This window comes from Mus pahari, chromosome 5, assembly GCF_900095145.1.
Source record: "Mus pahari chromosome 5, PAHARI_EIJ_v1.1, whole genome shotgun sequence".
Taxonomy (NCBI): domain Eukaryota; kingdom Metazoa; phylum Chordata; class Mammalia; order Rodentia; family Muridae; genus Mus; species Mus pahari.
Window position 1 is genome coordinate 128941632 of NC_034594.1, and position 19310 is coordinate 128960941.

Below are 19310 nucleotides of genomic sequence, written 5' to 3' on the forward strand. Positions count from 1 at the left end.
AAAAAAAAAAAAAAGATATTGGACATTTTAAAGGGATTGAACTTTTAATATGTAAAGACCGTGGGACTTTTAAAGTTATTTAGATCTTGGGGATGAATAAGAAAGTAAGGGTTGAGGCTTAATAGTGATGTGTTTGTGTGTCAAGTTGACAAGGGGTCAGTTGTACTGGCTGGTTTTGTGTGTCAACTTGACACAAGCTGGAGTTATCACAGAGAAAAGAGCTTCAGTTAAGGAAATGTCTCCATGAGATCCAGCTGTATGGCATTTTCTCAATTAGTGATTAAGGGGGGAGGGCCCATCCCTGGGCTCTATAAGAAAGCAAGCTGAGTAAGCCAGGGGAAGGAAGGAAGTCAATAAGTAACATCCCTCCATGGCCTCTGCATCAGCTCCTGCTTCCTGACCTGACTTAATTTGGTGATGAACAGCAGTGTGGAAGTGTAAGCTGAATAAACCCTTTCCTCCCCAACTTGCTTCTTGGTCATGATGTTTTGTGCAGGAATAGAAACCCTGACAAAGTGACAAATCAGAAAGATATGATAAAATAGGATATGCCCAACTCTCAGGAGAAGTGAGGGGAAAGGGAAGCTCCTTATAAGAAAGAAAGAAGGAGATAGTTTTACTGGGACAGCTGTACAGAGAGAGGTAGTAGAGGAAGAACAAGCTAGACACAGGTGACGACAAAACAAGTCTAAGACACTGAAAACATTCTAAGCCTAGATTAGATTGTGTGAATGCTAGAAGCTTCAAGGACTAGGCCTAGGTCAGCAGACAGAGGCAGTAAGCTTTGGAGATGACAATTACCAACAAGCAAATAAGAAACTTTTACAGTTCTCTCGGGTATTTTGGTCCTAGCTACTGAAAAGTAACTAATACAGGCAAAAACAGATGAGGTTGTGTTTCTTACAGAAGATAGTAAGGGTTTGAAGGAGCTGAGAATGTATCTCAGTTGAGAGAGTGGCAGCCTAGCATGCACAGTTAATCCCAGCACGGTATAAATCAGTTGGTACACACTTAAGACCTCAGTAACAGAGAGGAGGAGGTAGAAGCAAGGGGATCAGAAATTTGAATTTGTTCTGGCTGGAAGCCAGACATGGCCACATGAAACCCAATGTGTGTGTGTATGTGTGTGTGTATGCGTGCACACATGTTCATGCATGTGTGGTGAATAAGGAAGTAACATGATCAATGGAATCTGCCAGGTAGAGAGGGACATTCTATATACAACTATCTTCTGGGTAAATTTTTTCTTTTCTTAAAAATATAAATTATAAGCCGGGCAGTGGTGGTGCATCCCTTTAATCTCAGCACTTGGGAGGCAGAGGCAGGTGGATTTTTGAGTTTGAGGCCACCCTGGTCTACAAAGTGAGTTCCAGGACAGCCAGGGCTACATAGAGAAACCCTGTCTCAAAAAAACCAAAATAAATAAATAAATAGTGTGTGTATATATAATTTTATTATACACACACACATATACATATAATAAAATTTTAAGTATCATATAGTATTCTTTGCAATAACATCAGAATAGGAAGCAGTCAGTAACTCAATCTCAGGTTTTTCATATTCTGAGGTTTTTGTTTTTGTATTGTTTTGTTTTTTGCTTCAATACTAGTGACAATGCCCACAGTTTCATACCTGATCATTGTACATATTTCTCATCTACATTTGCAAATTCTTTACTATTTTTTAGCTAGTATCAAATATAACATATTAAACATTGAATTTGTTATTTGAATCCTCTTCCCAAATTCTTTATCACAAAATTTAAGAGTACATACCTAAAATTACCAAGACCATCATGAAACATCTTGATTTACTGACACTTTGAAATACACACACACACACACACACACACACACACACACACAAATGCTCATAAATTCAATACATATAAGGCCCAGGGTCTTACTTCTTACTATTTGCCACAGTAAGACTAAGACATATTCAAATCATTAGTAAATCCTTCAAAAATACAAAATTCTCCAATTTTAATACTTAAATATCCTAAGCATTGTTAACAAAAATGTATAACATTTTCTATTATCTATCCTACACTATTAAAATAATATATTAATCCAGAACATCTAAGTTGCTACAAACAAAAAGAATAAACTCATGCAATTAGTAAAAGAAAAATATTAATTTCAGGGCCTAAAAAGCTGGTTATGAGCAGTTTCTGATCTTCCAGAACCCACATGAAATTGTTCATAACCACCTGTAAGTCTAGCTGCAGAGCATTCTTGGGCACCAACAACGCATGCGGCAAGCATGCATACAGACAGACAGGCACACACGCACACAAAGACAAAAATTACTATTCTTCCTATCAAATACTTATAGAGAGGATACAGACTGAGGACGTAGCTCAGTGGCTGAGTCTTTGACAACGATATGAGAGATCCTGGATTTGGAATCTAGTACCACAAAAAAAGACAATCCAATAATCAGTATTTTTTAAGAAGGTTGATTTTGGAGGGATCTGTCAATTTTTATTTATGTTTTGGTGAATGTTTATTTTTTGAATTATCTGTTGTGGCCTGAGTGTGAGACAGGCACGTGTGTTTGAACAACGGAGTGCCCAGTCTGGCAGTTTTTTCAGAGGTCTGTGGAACTTTATGAGTTGGTCAGTTGGTTGCAGGAAGTGAGGTATTGGGTAGGCCTTGAGATTTCACTCCCAGAGCCTCGCCCCTCTGCTTTTTAACTCACAGGTCTGCTGCCAGGCCTTGCCCTCCCCCCAGGATGGACTGTATCCCTTTTAAACTGTAACCAAAATAAAGCTTTCCCTCCTCAGGCTGCTTGTCAGACAGATGGTCACAGCAGCGAGAGAAAAACTAACAGAACTTCAGAATCAGTGTATGAAAAACTGAAAAATCATAATCTTATTGCAGTTATTATTAGACTAAACCAGTGTTTTCCTAATACCAACCTATAAGAAACCAAAGGTTCGCGGAACTCCACACGATTGTTTTTCTTAACATTACTTTCCAGGGTGGTAGCCCTGAGAGGACTACGAGATTTCTCTTTCCGTGGTTTAGAAAATTTGGATGTTGGAGCACTGGCCCAAGAATCATCTAGACATCTACCATCTGAAAGAAAAAAAAAATCTATGAGAACATATGCTATAAACCATGGCTGTCTAAGAGAATAACTTACCTATGTGCTATTCCTACCATCCCTTGTTAGATATTAGGTAAGCAGAAAGAAAACACCCAGTCAACTAAATTTATGGAAAAATAAACTGTACTCTAAGAAGGTGATACCAAATCAAAATCTATACATTGAAAGGTAGGAGGATTATCAGTCAAGGCCCGCCTGTACTACAAAGTGAATTCAAGACGAGTGTAGACAACTGATCTCAAAATACAAAATAAAAAAAATAAGGCTGAAGATACAGGTCAGCAGGAGGGACTGTCCGTGCATGTGGGGCCCTAGATTAATAAATCCTCAGGAACCCTCCCTTCGAAACAATAAGACGAAAACTGCCAAAGTCCAGCAACACTTAGTCTAAGTAGAAAGCATTTACTTGTACCTTGTAGCCCACCAAGGAAACAAACAAACAAAAAAAAATCTGCATAGTGTCAATTTATTATATAGTTTCTATATGAAAAATATTCATGACTAAAAATTTGGCCCCCCACAAAAGAAACACATTTGTGTTAAGTCAAGTAAATTTTACCTTCAAAGACTATACCTAAGAACTAAAAAAATAAGTATCTATAACCTCAGACACCCAAACACAATTCTCATTCCCACAAACAACGAAAACTCATGATGCACTGGTAAAAGTATCATCAGCATCACTAAGCATGAGGCTGTGTCACAAGTACTCTGCATAAGTACTCAGCCTAAGGACATGCACCGCAGACTACCCAGAAACACTAAACTGAAACAACTAAAATCTATATTAATGGGGATGACCCCAGAACCCACATAAAAGTAGAAAGAGAACCAAAGTCTGGCCTCCACAAATGCAGGCATGGCATATGTGTATCCATCCCCACAAGCAATAATAATAATTCATGAATCTGAATCTGTATTCAGTATAGTTAAGTTCTTAGAAGGGACTTCACACATACCTTTCCTGCTTATTTTTCGGGTAGCACTTGCAGACTTCTTCATATCTATCACAGAGTCGATTACAGCCGTGCTTGTAGGAGTTACTTCTAATTTGTTCTCAATGTGTCTCAGCTAAAATGTGAATACCATGAAAACACATAAATTAATCCTGAAATGATCCAATTACTATTCATTCCTACATTGCATACATTTAAAGCTCATGGAGAGAGACCGCATACTCCTTTGTTATAAAGCTAAATCTTTATTATATTTACTCAAAATACAATTTTTCTCCCTACCATTATATAAGGCTATGCTTCTCAAGACCTCTAGAGAATACAAAAACATAAAAATAAATAAATAAAATTAGCTGATTTGCTTTCAGAAGAGTTCCAAAGATTAGAATATAGAAAATTCCACAAAATAATCAATCCCCATCTGAAGAGCTGGCTCTGCAGTTCAGAGCCCTTGCTACTCTTGGAGGATCCAGCTTCAGTTCCCGGCACCTACAGAATGGCTTACAGCTGCCTATGGGCACCAGCCACACCCACAGTGGACACATACTCTGGGACAAAACACTCAGACACATAAAATAACTAAATGTTTTTTTTAAAACAGACAATAAAGAAACAAAGCCAAACTCGGGGGTATATAAAAGAAAGGGAAAAAGATAATCAATCAGGGGCTGGTGAGATGGCTCAGCGGGTAAGAGCACTGACTGCTCTTACAAAGGTCCTAAGTTCAAATCCCAGCAACCACATGGTGGCTCACAACCACCCATGAGATCTGATGCCCTTTTTTGGTGTTTCTGAAGTTAGCTACAGTGTACTTACATATAATAATAAATATATCTTTAAAAAAAATAAGATAATCAACCGAGAAGAGGAATATCTCTTTAAAGGGATCATACAGTACATTACCAGTTTAGATTTCTATAATCCAGACAAGACTAAACACACAAAAAATAACTCTCCTACAGTTACTCTTTTTGTAAAGGAAAAGAACCTATGACTGCCACCAAACAGAAGAGATAACTCATAGTCCATTCAAGAGGACAATCCCTTTCCCTCCCTCCCTTATAACAAGCCTTCTACACAGGTACCTCCAGCCTTCCCATATCTACCCTTCCTACCAACTCACAAAGTGAACCAGCTAATTAAAGGTGAGTAACCACACAGGTCACTCCAATACTTGACATGTCATGATAGTAGCAGGCCCGAGATCCTAAGGCAGTATCTAGTTTACTTCTTCACTACTCATGTTTGTTCATTGTGTAATATATGCCTTTGTTTTCCAATTAAATATTCTAATTAATCACATCAAAACATAGTATCCATTTTAAAACAAGTAAATGATTAAAATAGAAACTAAAACTACTTACAGCAGCCTTGGTCTGAGAAAGTGCATCCCATGATGTGGTTACATCTACTGAGAAAAAGTGACATGTAATAGAGTCAGAGGTCTGAAGTTAACTTAAACTATACAGTTTCATGTGCTCCCAAACATGATCAAAGGCTTGAGAACTACTTCATTCCTTATCAAATGCATTTATAATGAGAGATATTCCTTATCAAATGCACTTATAATGCTAGATCAGGCTTCTCAAGAAATGTATAAAAGAAGCATACTCAGTTAATACCAATGGCCTGAACATCCCCCACAACTGAGAGACAGAGACAGAGAGACAGAGATAGAGAATAAAGAAGGTAAAATAAGGTAGGGTCTTGCTATATAGCCTAGTCTGACCTCCAACTTAGAATCTTGCTGCCTGAGCCTCCTGAGTTGCTGGGATTTTAGGTATCTACCAATATACCTAAAATATGTGTTGTCCTATATCAATATTTTATAAGTGAAAGAATACTATTAAAACTATTCCATGTATCACTTTACTAGTACAAACAAATCTATCTAGTCTTTCAAGTAACAGTCTTTCAACTAGTTTGAGGCTGCAATGTTTCCCATGAGTTATCCTCTTCCAGGATAAGAATTTTCATTTCCTCCAAAGACTCCCCATATGGCTTAATTTCTAGTTTCCTCACAAATGGGAACCTCCTCTGGATCTACTTATCAGTTTCCCTTTTAAAATATCATACCTTAAAGTACCTATAACAAATAACTTTAACTTATTATGTATGTACTATAGATGTTGACAGTCATATCAGGATTTCTGAAAAAGAAACATTAATTTTGCATAAATAATTTTTGAGGAGAGATGAGTTCATTTTGTGTAGCAGAAGCTGGCCTTAATCTCACGACCCTCCCGCCTCAATCTTTTGAATTCTGGCATTACAGTAATTCATTACCACATCAGGCTCAACTAATTTATTTTTTAAAGGGTACTTGTATACTAAAAAGTAAAAGTTTAAATTATTTATCCACTTTTTAAAAATAGTTTAAGTGTGTGTGTGGGGGGGTGTACACATGTAAATGTTCATGCAAATGATCACTGAAGCTGAAGTTATAAGCACTTGCAAGCCAGACAGTACAGGAGGTGCTGGGAACTGAACACAGGTCCTCTGCAAGATCAGTAAGCACTTTTTAAACTACGGAGCCACTGCTCCAGCATAATCCACTCAGTTTTGGGGGTTTTTTTGGGGGGGGGTGGTGGTTGGGAGGGAGTATTTTGGTTTTTTGAGATGGGGTTTCTCTGTGTAGCCCTGGCTATCCTGGAACTTACTTTGTAGACCAGGCCGGCTTTGAACTCAGAAATCCACCTGCCTCTGCCTCCCAAGTGCTGGGATTAAAGTTGTGCGCCACCATACCCGGCCCACTCTTTTGTTTTATGAATCAAAAGATAATGCACAAATTTCATCTACTGATTAGCCCAAAATTGAACTTTGTAGGACCTTAGAAAGAGACTAAGTTCAGTCTAAAAACAAAACTCCTACCTTGAACAGTCTCCTTGCTCTGAGAGTTCCTTGGGTTTGGTAAAGGCACCTCTTTTGACTTGCTGCTCCTCATCTTGCCGATTTACCTGCAATTACGTCATCAACAATCACTGCCCATCATTATTATAAAGTACAATAGTAAAGAAAGAACCTGACCTACTCATGAAGGTCTGAGAAACACTGTCATCACTAATAAAATGTAGCTTCATAGTCTCATAAGCAACACATAATAATCCAATAAATAATACAATGCTTTAGAGGAACTATTATTATTATTATTATTATTATTATTATTAAATTTTCATTTACAGCGCACCAACTGTGTTATAAGTCACGAGGCTGGAGCTGTACCAGCGGTAGAACACATGCTGCCCTTACATGCAGCCCCAGTTCATCCCCTAGCATGACAATAAAAAGAGGGTAGTGGGATGGTTCAATCATGCTAACAATCCGGTTTCCATCCTAGGGCCTACATGATGGGAGAGCTAACCCAGCAAGGTGTCCTCTGACCTCCACATGTAGTCATGGCATGCACATATCCCCACACAGTTTCTCACACACACAGTAAATAAACAGGAAAACAAGATCTTCTCATAAAATAGAAATAACCAATACCTTATCATGTTTCATTTTCTCTACTGCAAATAACCCTGTAACCAGGCATGGTGACACATGCCTTTAATCTCAGAACTAAGAAGGCATAGGCAGGTGGATCTCTGTGAATTTAAGGACAGCCTGGTCTTGCTCAGCAAGTTCCAGACCAGTCAGTGATTCATAATGAGGCATTGTCTTAAAAACAAAAACAAAACTGTGTATATGGATTTTGGCCTATTTGGACTATAGAGTAATATCTTGCAAAATGTCTCAAAACTGAACTAAAGAGTGTGAAGGACATGCTGCTGAGATCCAACGTCAAACTGTTTTCAAGCTTCCAGTAATATAAGAACCCAGAAGTTTCATTAAGACCTTGTAATATCATTCATATTGTGTTTGTTTTTTTATCTCCATAGGGAAAAGTGATTGCTTGAATCTGAACATGGTAGAACTTAGCCAGATCAAATATTCTGCCACAAATCTTTTCCCCCTTCTTAATTTATTCTTCTCTCATATATTACATCCCAACTGCAGTTCCCCTCCCTCCTCTCCCCCCAGTCTCTCTCCTGGATTCATGCCCCCTTTAATTCCCCTCAGAAAAGAACAGGCCATCAACCTGGAACATTAATCAAATGTGGCAGAACAAGATACAAGAAGACCAGACACATATTCTCACATCAAGGCTGGACAATGGGACCCGATAGGAGAAAAAGGGTCCCAAAGGCAGGCAAAAGAATGAGAGACAGCCCCAATGCCCACTGTTAGGAGTCCCACAAGAACACCAAGCTACACAACTGTAACATATGTGTAGAAGACCTAGGTCAGAGCCGTACAGGCTCCCTGATCTCTTTGAGCCAACTTGACTATCAGTCAACTGATTCTGTGGGCCATGTTCCTGTGGTGTCCTTGATCCTTCTGGCTCCTCCAATCCTTCCTTCCCTTTCTCCTCTGCCACAGATCTTAATCTTAGGGTTTTTTTATTTATGAATTATCCTTTGTTCATTCACCTAGTAAGATCTTAATTTTTAAATTAATTTTATTAGCTCTTTATAGCATATTAAATTTTACCATATTTGTTAAGTATTTAATCCACAAAATAGGTTTAAAATGTGGAAATTAAAGGAAGGCAGCTCAGCAGGTACAAATGCTTGCTGCCAAGCCTGCCAACCTGAGTTCTATCCCCTGGGCCACATTATGGAACGAGACCTGACTCCCTAAGTTGTCCTCTGACCTCCACCTGTGTACAATGGCAAATGCAACCAGGCACATACACATGCACACAAAACAGATAAGAGGCGACAAATCATTTTATTCAATTAGTTACTTATAAAGAAAATACAGTATGTTATTTGGAGTCCTGAGAAACTGAACCCAGAACACAGTAGGCAAGCACCATTGCAATGCATTCTCGGTTCCAGTGTGTTGAATATTTTAAAATCCCAAATTAGATTTAAGAAAAATAAAATTTTACCTATTTAGTCCAAATACATAAAACTTTAAAGTATATTAATTTTATGGGAATTAACTTCTCCAAGGAGTAGATAACCCTGACATTAGGCTTCATAGAAACAAACTTCAAAGTGTTCTAAAAATGAAATTCTTGAGCTGGAGAGATGGCTTAGTGGTTAAGAGCACTGACTGCTCTTCCAAAGGTCCTGAGTTCAAATCCCAACAATCACATGGTGGCTCACAACCATCCATAATGAGATCTGATGCCCTCTTCTGGAGTGTCTGAAGACAGCTAAACTGTACTTATACATAATAAATAAATCTAAAAAAAAATTAAGTTCTTTTAAGGGTCAGAGTGTGGTTCAGTGGTCAAATGCTTGCTTACTACATGCCCTCTAATGTTGTACATATAAAACTTCAAAAAATACATTTTCTTCTGAAAACAGGGGTTGGGGAAAAACAAAAATCAGTAAATTTACCAACAGTTTAAATTTTTTCAACCATAAAAACTTTAATCGCAGTTATCAACACTGATTGAAAAAAAAAAGAGATCGGAGGCTGAGAAGTTGGCTTGGTGGGTAAGAGCACACACACTGTACAAACATGAGAACTTGGTCCAGCTCCCAGCCACCAAGCATAAAGCTGGGCATGGGTGCATGTGACTGTATGCTAGCACTACAGAGGACAGAGACAGGTGTGTCAGTGGAATGCCCATCTCAAAAGGGAATGAGGCAGAGAATGATACAGCCAGGCATCTGACACCCTCTCAGGACAAGATGCACGTGTGCACGTGCATGCACACTTGGTCATTCTTTATCACTAATCTGTCAATGATCTGACAAAATTGTCTTCTTAAATATTTCTTTGCCTTAAAAGTAAATGCCAAAAATATAGTGACTATTTTCTCAACGTAAAGGATAAGTAGGTCAAATAAGTTTTAAAACTTCATTCCAGCCTACAATGTCTCCATTTAAGGGCCAATGCTAATAAAGGTAAAGTGGTGTAAACATAAAAAAGTTTCAGAATAAATGCCTAATTTACAGACAATCTAATTACAAATATCTAGTAAACATTTATATAACACAACATGTATCAATAGATTACATTATTTTATAATGTCATATTTGCTCATAAAATGATATAGTTCAGGATCACAACTCTATTACACAAGGAACACAGAAACAACATATGGGCCATAGAATCCTATCACTTAAAGGACAACACAAGTACCACTTTCAGTGATGCAACAAGTGAGGCTAATCATCAGCCTTGGAGTGACTGAACTGAGGTCACGCCTGCCCAACCCACTTAGGAGCAAGTCAATTGTTTATAAGCATGTGTTGATTTGGGTACCAATTTCATGGATATGTACATTTCATAAGACTTAACTAAGTTATACATTTGTACGTTGTTCTCATGCATATCATATGTCATTTATACCATTTTACAAGATTGTTTTCCAAACGCAAAACCAAAGCAACAATCTTTAAAAATTACTTTTTCCTGACTTACGAGTTTATATTTTGACAGTCTTAGAGTGGGCTGAAGAGGTGGCTCAGCAGTTAAGAGCACTTGTAGAGGACCTGGGTTTGAGTCCCAGCATTCCTACTGTTGCTTACAACCATCTATAACTCCTACTCCAGGGGTCAGATACCCTCTTCTAATTTTTGCCAGCACTAGGCACACATGCAGTGCACTGACATAAATGAAAGCAACCACTCATAAATATAATAAAATTTAAAGACTTATTTAAACATTGTTTAAAATTATGTCTTTAAAAAACCTAAAAAAAAAAAAAAAAAAACCAACCCATACATACAGTGTAATTTTCCATTTGATGATATTAAAGCAATGTTTTATTAACTTATACAATTTCAAACTTTAATCTTGAAACTCCCACTTCTCCTAGGTTAATAATGTAAGCACAGTTCTCCTTTTTCCTTGACAGAAAGGTTACATTTCCAAAGAACCTATCACTAGGCCTCTTTTCTAGCCCCTTCTTACCAAGAAAATCCAACACATTTTAAGGTATGCATATACATGTCTGAATGTACATGTGTGAGTGGGCATGTGAATGTATGTGTGTGCGTGTTATGTGTGTGTTCATATGCACATGGAGGGCAAAAGTTAAAGGTGGTGCCTGTCTTCCTTTTTGAGACAGTCTCTCACTGAACCTAGAGCTCACCTACTGAGCTGGAGTACACGGCCAGCAATCCCCAGGAATCCTGCTTCCATCTCACTACAGCCAGGATTACAGGCATACACCACAATGCCTGGCTTTTAGTGTGGGTTCTAGAGACCTGAACTCAGATCTTCATGCTTGCATAGCAAACAGTTCAATAACTGAGCCAGCTCCCTAACCCGTCAATACACTTTTCATAATCTCAGCTATTTCCCAAATGCTATTGTAACTTGACTAAAACCTTCTAGGGCTCTGGATAGATATTTAGAATATGGTTGGAAATTTTACAGGTTTAGGAATGTGGCAGTGTTGGTTATCCTCTGGAGTTCATGACCTCACCACCCACAGGCAGGGCTATATTTACTGGAACAAGGATGAATTCCCACCTACCGAACAGGCCTTAAGTCTACCTGTGAGTGTATCTTGGCCATTATTGTTGTAATTTACAGGCTTTGACATGGGTAAGACATTGCTTTATTTATACTCCTGTAGATGAAGAGCTACAGGCAATTAATGGTTGTTAAGAGAGGTAGAACTAGCCTTCTTCTAGGACAAGTGCCCTAATAAGTTATCCAATTCCAAGTGATCAGTCCTAAATACATACACATATAAGCACCACTAAATGGACTGAACATGTTACATTAATTTATACATGCACACACATACACACATACATACACACACAGACACATGAGTGTGCACCCCCGATCTGATTAAAATCATATATATTGATAAGAACTTTTTGGTTTGGTTTGGTTTGGTTTTTTGAAACAAGAGTTTTTCTGTGTAGCCCTGTGTGTCCTGGAACTCACTCCGTAGACCAGGCTGGCCTTGAACTCAGAAATCCGCCTGCCTCTGCCTCCCTAGTGCTGGGATTAAAAGCATGTGCCACCACTGCCCAGCTAAGAACATTTTTTAAATGTTGACTTGTTGACAGTAAACAAGATCTTAAGCTAACAGAATCTGTATATATACTCAAACATCACCAAATGTAATGATTTATGTAAATCTTGGGCAACTGAATACTTGGTCCCTGATGGTCTTTTGAGAACTAGGTATGGCCTTGCTGGAGAAAGAACATCACTAGGGGCTTTGAAGTTTTTAAAAAGACCTGTACCTCTTCACCATTCCAAGTGTGCTCTGTTTCCCGTGAAGTGCACTCTCTGCAGCTGCTCCAGCAGCCTGCTGCCACCTACCTCTGCTCTGCCATTGTGGATTATCCTCCCTCTGGGACTGTAAGTCAAATAAGCCTTTCTTCTACAAATTGTGCTACTCATAGCATCTTATCACGACAATTGGAAAGAAGCTAATTCACCAAAATCTTTGCAGTATAAGAAAGGTACCAAGACCATGCTTGGGGAGACACAGTTGTAATCCCAGCACTCTGACTTAAAGTTAAGGCAGGGCACAGCTGCAAGTCCAATCCCACCTGGTCTATATAGTAACTCCAGGACAGCCAGAGCTGCATAGTGGTCTCTATCTCAAAAGGAAAAGAAAAAAAAGTATAAGGCAGCCAGGTGTGGTAGTGCAGGCCTATAATCTCAGCACTCATAAGGCTCAGGCAGGAGGACTTCAGGTCAGAGCTACATATGGAGTTCCAAGAAAGCCTAGGTACAATGTGAGCCCCTATCGAAATAATAATAAAATTAAAGTTCAAAGGCTACCCCAAACCCTATAGCTAAGTAAAATGTCATTTTAACTTTGTCCTTTTCTTACTCTACAGCACTAGCTGGCTTGGAGCTGTCTATATAGAGTACACTGGCCTGGAACTCACAGAGATCTGCCTGTCTATGTGCTAGGAAGGCATGCACCATCAAACATGGCTGAAGAAAGAAAAAGGAAGAAGGAAAAAAGAAGAGAAAGAAAAGAAGAGGAAAAGGAGAAGAACTTTCAGAGAAAAGGTGCCATAGGAGCACTGCGTCTCCTTTCAGAGCTACTTGCCTAGGTCCTCTCATTCCTGGCCACATTTTCCTCACACTTTGTCCCAGTCTCCCCTCCCCAACATTTTCCTATATGCAGTTATGCTTAAGGACATCTTAAAAAGATAAAGTCCCTCACCCGGGACCCCCTTCACCACTGCATCTTCCTTTACAAATCTCTCAGAAATGTTGACTCTAGGCTACACGTCTCCATTTCCAGGTCCTTCCACTCCCTTTCAAGCAGCCGCAGGGTGGCCACCATCCTCATCCTCACTCACTAAAATCATCAAAGACCACTTCTCCAAATCCAAAGGGCTACTTGGCCTCTTGACAGCATTCACCACGGGTGACTACTCTCTCAAAATGAATCAACAACATTTTTCCTCTCGGGTATTGTCAACTGAAGAACTTATCCCTGATATATACAATAAAATGGAACATCTTATTAATCAAACCATATTAGTGAACAAGAAATTGTCCTGACAGATGCAATAAAAGGGAACCAAGCCCATTATCTCCAAATGGAAGAGGACACACAAATGAGGGTAACTGAACCCAACATAGTCTGATGAACTCCTCATAGCCTTGCGCATGCTTTACAGTTGTTTATGATCCATGTACTCATAGGTAAAACAAGAGTGTTTACTCACTGAACCATCTTATTGACGCCTATCTATTTACGAGTCAAATCATATTACACAGTATTTCTTCTACATACTATTATATCATGAGCACTGTTCCATGTCAGTACATAATAGTGACAGGAAGCAGTTTCATAACGCACCCTGTGCTTACTTAGAATACAGACACTAACTCATTTAGTTCTCACAATAGCCCCAAGAGGCAAGGACTATCATTCTAGCCACCTTACAGAGCCACAGCTGGTATAAAGTGCAGTCAGGACGTGAACCTGTAAGAGCTGCTGCCTGGTCCACATGCTGAAGGACACACTCGGCTGCCTCTCACCAAGTAAATATAGATCCCTAAAGCCTGCTAACAACTGGGGAGTAGCTCACAGCATGGATATACTGCGATTTTAACCATTCCCTTACCAACAGACATTATGAATGTTTTTAATAAGTATGCTTCCTTTTATTTGTAATCATGATAAATGAATATTCTTTTAGTTCGGCTCTTCTGTTAAAATTTATGTAACATAAAACTCACAAACATTGAATGATTTTATCAAATAGTACATGGACTTTATTTAAATTTTGATAAGTAATGCCAGATTTCACCCCAGAAAGTTAATTAAACTAATTTATACTCTAATACTAAGTTAACATGAAAACTGAGATCCACTTTGAATTTTTAATTGATAGTGACAAAAAAAAAAAAAACTGCCCAGTTAATCATAATTACCTTCTGACTTGACAATTATCTGACACATAAAACAAATAAATGTAAGCCTAGAGCTGCTTAGTGGATTCTTCTCAAGCTATGATGCTGGCTTTCCAACATACACAATATGGACACTGGACTAACTGGACTCCAGTATTTTAAACACCCAGTACTGTGATTAAGAAGGATCAAAACTTATTACAAGTATGTAATTGTACTATAATTACAATTAGGTTAGGGTCGTAAAGCTTCCATTTTCTTTAAATTACAACTCCTAACAGAGCACCTGGGCAAATCATTAAAATCGTCAAAGCTTTAGGACCCACCTGTGGCTTATTCTCAGTGGATTTTAAATCCCAGGCTATCATTCCCCTGAGACCCAGCAAATTTGAACAGACATATGGAACATATGTCTACAAAAAAAAGCTAAAATGTGCCTATGAACTAAGAACCAGTTTTTTGTTTTTATTTGAAAGTATTATCCTAGGACTGAGATGAACTCAACTCTTATTTATTGCTTTAGTATATGCTAGAAACTGCGTGCACAGTGACCAACAGAGAACCTCTGCCAGAACAGGACTCGAAGGCCAGGTGAGGAATAATAATAAATAATAACCCAATACTCAAAGGTAAGCATGAAGTTCCACTGAGGAGCACCAATGACAGATGACATGAAAACCAATGCAGAGACGCTGCGGTTCTTTCTTTAACTATGTGCAAGACTAAAAACTGTGTGACATAGGGGGAAAGTCAATAAGGAAAACTTGCAATTTGACCCACACAGCACAAATAACAATCACAACTACAAATAGCAGTGATCCACTATAATAATTCATGACTTATTAATAATTAATAAAATTTTATGAAAATGCTAATGCCTTTAAAAACCAGAAATCACAGGGAACAAGTGTTATGTGCAAAGGAAGAATATATTTTTTAAAATATCTTGAAATAATAATAGCAAAAGTATCTAAGGCTAATATTTAAAATATAGCTAATTCTAGAACATCTGCAGAATAAAAACAGCAGTCACATAAATTAATGCCTTTGTTTGTTCATCTCCACAACTACAAAATAAAGATCTGAGTCCCCTTTGCTCACAAGAGTACATAAAGACTAATTCATGGAATTGGAAGTACACCGCCCCCCCATCGCCCCCCAAAAGTCAGTTATTTCGTAAAACTTCTCTTTTGCCCTCATTATAAGTTATAGCAGTTTAACAAACTGAAGTGGTTACATAAGGACATCACTTCCTTTCTTGTGCCTCTATATAGTGTGTTAAAAATGGATTTTAAAAAATGACAATCAGAAGAAAAAATTTTTAAACTTTAATTCATAAATGTATTAACACCATAAAAGGTTGATTCTATAGTATTGATGGTCTTAAAATAATACTATACACCAATACATGTCAGAAAAAAGTCTTTCATATATATATATACAAAATTGTTTACAAACATTACTACCACTATAAGCACAAAGTTCTGCTATGAAAAGACAAGATACATATTTGTCTACATATACAATGTATTCTGGCATGACCTTCATATTCTGATTAAGGTGTACTAAGTTGAATGCAGTAACAGTTCAGATTTGTTGCATTTAATAGTTTGTCAATTTAGCACACAAAAACTCTTTCACTTTCATGGGCTTGCAGTATCTTCTAGTACAGGACTAAGAGTCTTCCAAAGTCATAATCCCAGGTTATTAGCAGCACAGTGCCTTTTTAAAAAGCAGTATTTTAAGAAAGTTTTCAAATGGAGAGCAGTTTGTAGTATTTTATTATTGCCTCTTCAAAAATTCCCAGGTGCTAATAGTAGGTTGGTCTAGGATGGCCTTTCCATTTAAATCTTTAAAATACAAGCTAAGGGAGGAGGTTAACATGGCAACACCAACGACTTCTCCAAATTCAAAACAAGACACACAGCAAAACAATTAAGTAGAGTTCGTGGATACCGACCACTATTCCTAACGACCTATTTTTTTTCCCCAAATGAAACATTTGTTACAACATCAAAAAATCCATTTAAAAAAATCTATACCTATTTGCAAGTTCCTAACTTGAAAACTAAAATCCAGGCAAATTTTTGCCTGTATCTGTGACATTAGCTAAATATGATTTAGCATATTAGTCTGAATTTAAAAGAGGGGGGAGGGGGAGCGAGAGTGACAACTTCCAACGTGTAAGGCTTGTTTAATGTCACCCCCTCTCCGCCCAATCATGTGTGAATAAGCCGGTAGACTCTATTCAACAACTGCTGCTGGACTGGAGGTCATCAAAGTTTTCCCCATACTGCACTTTGAGAATATTACACCCAGGAAAAGGAACAGAAACTGTTCCTGACACTGGAGCTCGTGCCCCGGAATTTCCCAAAATATGCTCAATCCCCAAACGAAGAAGGGACACTTCGGAGACCAAAGGTGAGAAGGTGGCTTAACTCTATGCAGACAAGAGGAGGGGCGAGGGTGCTGAGGGCGACACTGGCAGGTAAGCAAAGAAATCTTGTCTTCGGTGGACACCAGTAGGTCCGGGAGCCCAGGTCTCAGGATGACCCTCCAGGAAAAGTCTCCGGACCCAAGGAGGGTCCCCCGGTGGGGGGGAACGTCAGGCAGTGCCAGGGGGCCCCGCCCCGCCTCTCTGGCCACCTCGGGGACCTGGGACCGCGGACAGAGACATCCGAGGCGGAGCAGGCTCCGCCAGGTCTCCCCGCAGCTCACCTGAGAGTGTCGCCTCCGCCCTCGGCTCCCACGGTGCATCCCGCGGGGCCTGGCGGAGGGTGCAGTGACGCCGCCCCGACCGGCCCCAGGGCTGCCCGGCCTGGCTTCCCCGCTCCGGGGACGCACCGGGTGCCCGCCTCGCCCCGGCTCCCGGGATCCGCCGGGCGGCAGGGAAGGAAGGAGAGGCGCAGAGGCGGCCTTCCTCTGCCCCGCCGCGAGCCCCTTCCCGAGCTGCGGCTCTCCGCAGTCCTCTCAGGCGCAGGTCCGGCCCCGCTCCCCCGCCCCGGGAGTCACTTCGGCAGCGGCGGCCCAGTCGCCATTACAGCTCAACAACTGACACGGAGGAGGAGCGGCGCCGGCGGCAGTGGCGGTGGCGGCGGCGCGAGGCAGGGCGGGAGCAGTCGGGGAGGGAGAGGGCGGGGTGGGGGTGGGAAGAGACTCGCCAAACCTCGCGAGAACTGTCCGGAGACGGTTCCGCAGGAATGCAACCCAGGGTGAGGGCCATATTGAGTGTGGCCGACGGAGGCGCGCGAGCCGAGGCGAGGCTGGAGGACGCGGGGAAGCCATCTTTGGTGTGGTGCTTTGGGAGCTCGGCGGGACTCGGGAGGAGCCAGAGTCTCTCCGCAGAGGAGACCACCCCCTTCCCTTTGACTCTAATTGGGCCTTTTGGCTGAGCGGTTCACCCCCCCGAGCCAAAACACGCCGAGGACTTGACAAGGGGGACCCGGGGACCCGGGACCCGGCAGCTTTCCGAGAGTTGATGATGCTTCAGCCGTGATCCGAAGGAATCGTCACTCTAGGCGGTTCGGAGTAACCGCAGCTTTGCGGCTGCTGCGGCTGCTCGCTGCTGTCACTGCGGCCCTCTCATTGGCCAGAGGTTTACACTTCTGTTCAGCACGCACGCTGATGGCTTAAGCTGTTTCCAAAGCAAGCAAAAACTACATTTCCTTTCCATTCGGGGTTGTGGTTTGAGAAGCCCTCTGGGGTCAACGTATTTTCTCTTAGCTTTGTCTTTGTCGCCAGCCTCCGTTTGCTGAATTCTATCATCTTTCAAGACTTTTAAAGGACAGCTTTTCTGCAGATTATGCCTGCCACCTTCTGCTAGGTGCTCACTGCAGCTAAGCTCTCCACATTCTACGCTCCCATAGTTACTTTGCCTAGAAATTATTTCTCATGTAAAGTACCATGAGTGTCTTAAAGTCTCCTTTTTCTATGTATACCCACTAGGGCCTGGCACAGTAACTAGAACATTGTAGATGTTCAATAATTGTTCGCTACCTTGACCATGTCAATAAAAGCAGACGACAATAACTGATCCTCCCCCTAAGACAGCCGTGCCTCAGCAGGAACTACGTGAATGTACAAAAGCCCTGCACACATGTCAGTGTATACCCTCTCCCTGAGAAGAAGCACTTCAGCAAAGAATGAGAATTGTGGCTATCCTGAGTATGCAAGCAGCAGCAAGAAAAAGATTTGAAAAGTGGAACTGCAGCAGTGAGATGGATTAGCAGGTAAAGGGACTTGCCACCACACCTGGCAATCTGAGTTTGATCCCCGGACCCAGAGTGGTGGACCAAGAGAGCAGATTCCTCTAAGTTGTCCTCTGATCTCCACAGGCGAGCTACATCGCGTGCAGCTGCATGAGAAGACTGCACGTGCATGAGAAGACATGTATGATTACATACATACATACATGGAATAAAAAGAAAAGTGAAATTTACCTTTTCTCCAGCCTAGTTATTTTAAAGAACATATCCAGTCCCCTTATTAAGTTATAATTACTTTTTAATAATGGGTTCTGAAACACTGTTTGCCCAATATTATAGCACCAATCAATGGGAAATAAAGAATCTCCTTTACTCCAAAGCTGATACTTTCCCACCTCCCACAACAGAAAGGCAATGAGGTTTTTGTTACAGTGTCAACAGCATTGTTCTCTGCTATCAGCCTAAACTGTTTTCATCAAATTTCCAGACTTGGTGCTCAACTGCTCTCTCTCCCTGTCTGTCTCTGTCTCTCTGACTCTCTCTCTCTCTCTATCTCTCTCTCTCTCTCTCTCTCTCTCTCACACACACACACACACACACACACATACACACACAAGATCCTGCTGGATGGATAGCCCAGGTAGAGAGAGAGAGAGAGAGAGAGAGAGATTATATT

The 19310-nt window shown here is 40.4% G+C and overlaps 1 protein-coding gene across 5 annotated transcripts in view; it reads right to left on the reverse strand.

Annotated features, from left to right (window-relative positions):
* The window catches only part of Cep350 (centrosomal protein 350), a 132764-nt gene extending 115210 nt beyond the window's left edge, over window positions 1-17554 (reverse strand). For 3 of the 5 annotated variants that reach the window (XM_029538207.1, XM_029538208.1, XM_029538205.1), the window contains exons 1-5: window positions 17148-17526; window positions 6945-7030; window positions 5438-5484; window positions 4077-4188; window positions 2927-3086 (exon numbers count right to left, since the gene is read on the reverse strand). In XM_029538207.1, coding sequence (XP_029394067.1) covers window positions 2927-3086; window positions 4077-4188; window positions 5438-5484; window positions 6945-7017 — 392 coding nt within the window. In that variant the 5' untranslated portion in view covers window positions 7018-7030; window positions 17148-17526. Of the gene's footprint in view, window positions 1-2926; window positions 3087-4076; window positions 4189-5437; window positions 5485-6944; window positions 7031-17147 lie in introns of all 5 variants that reach the window. The other 2 variants (XM_029538209.1, XM_029538206.1) reach the window with 1 other exon arrangement.
* Window positions 17555-19310: the final 1756 nt, after the last annotated feature.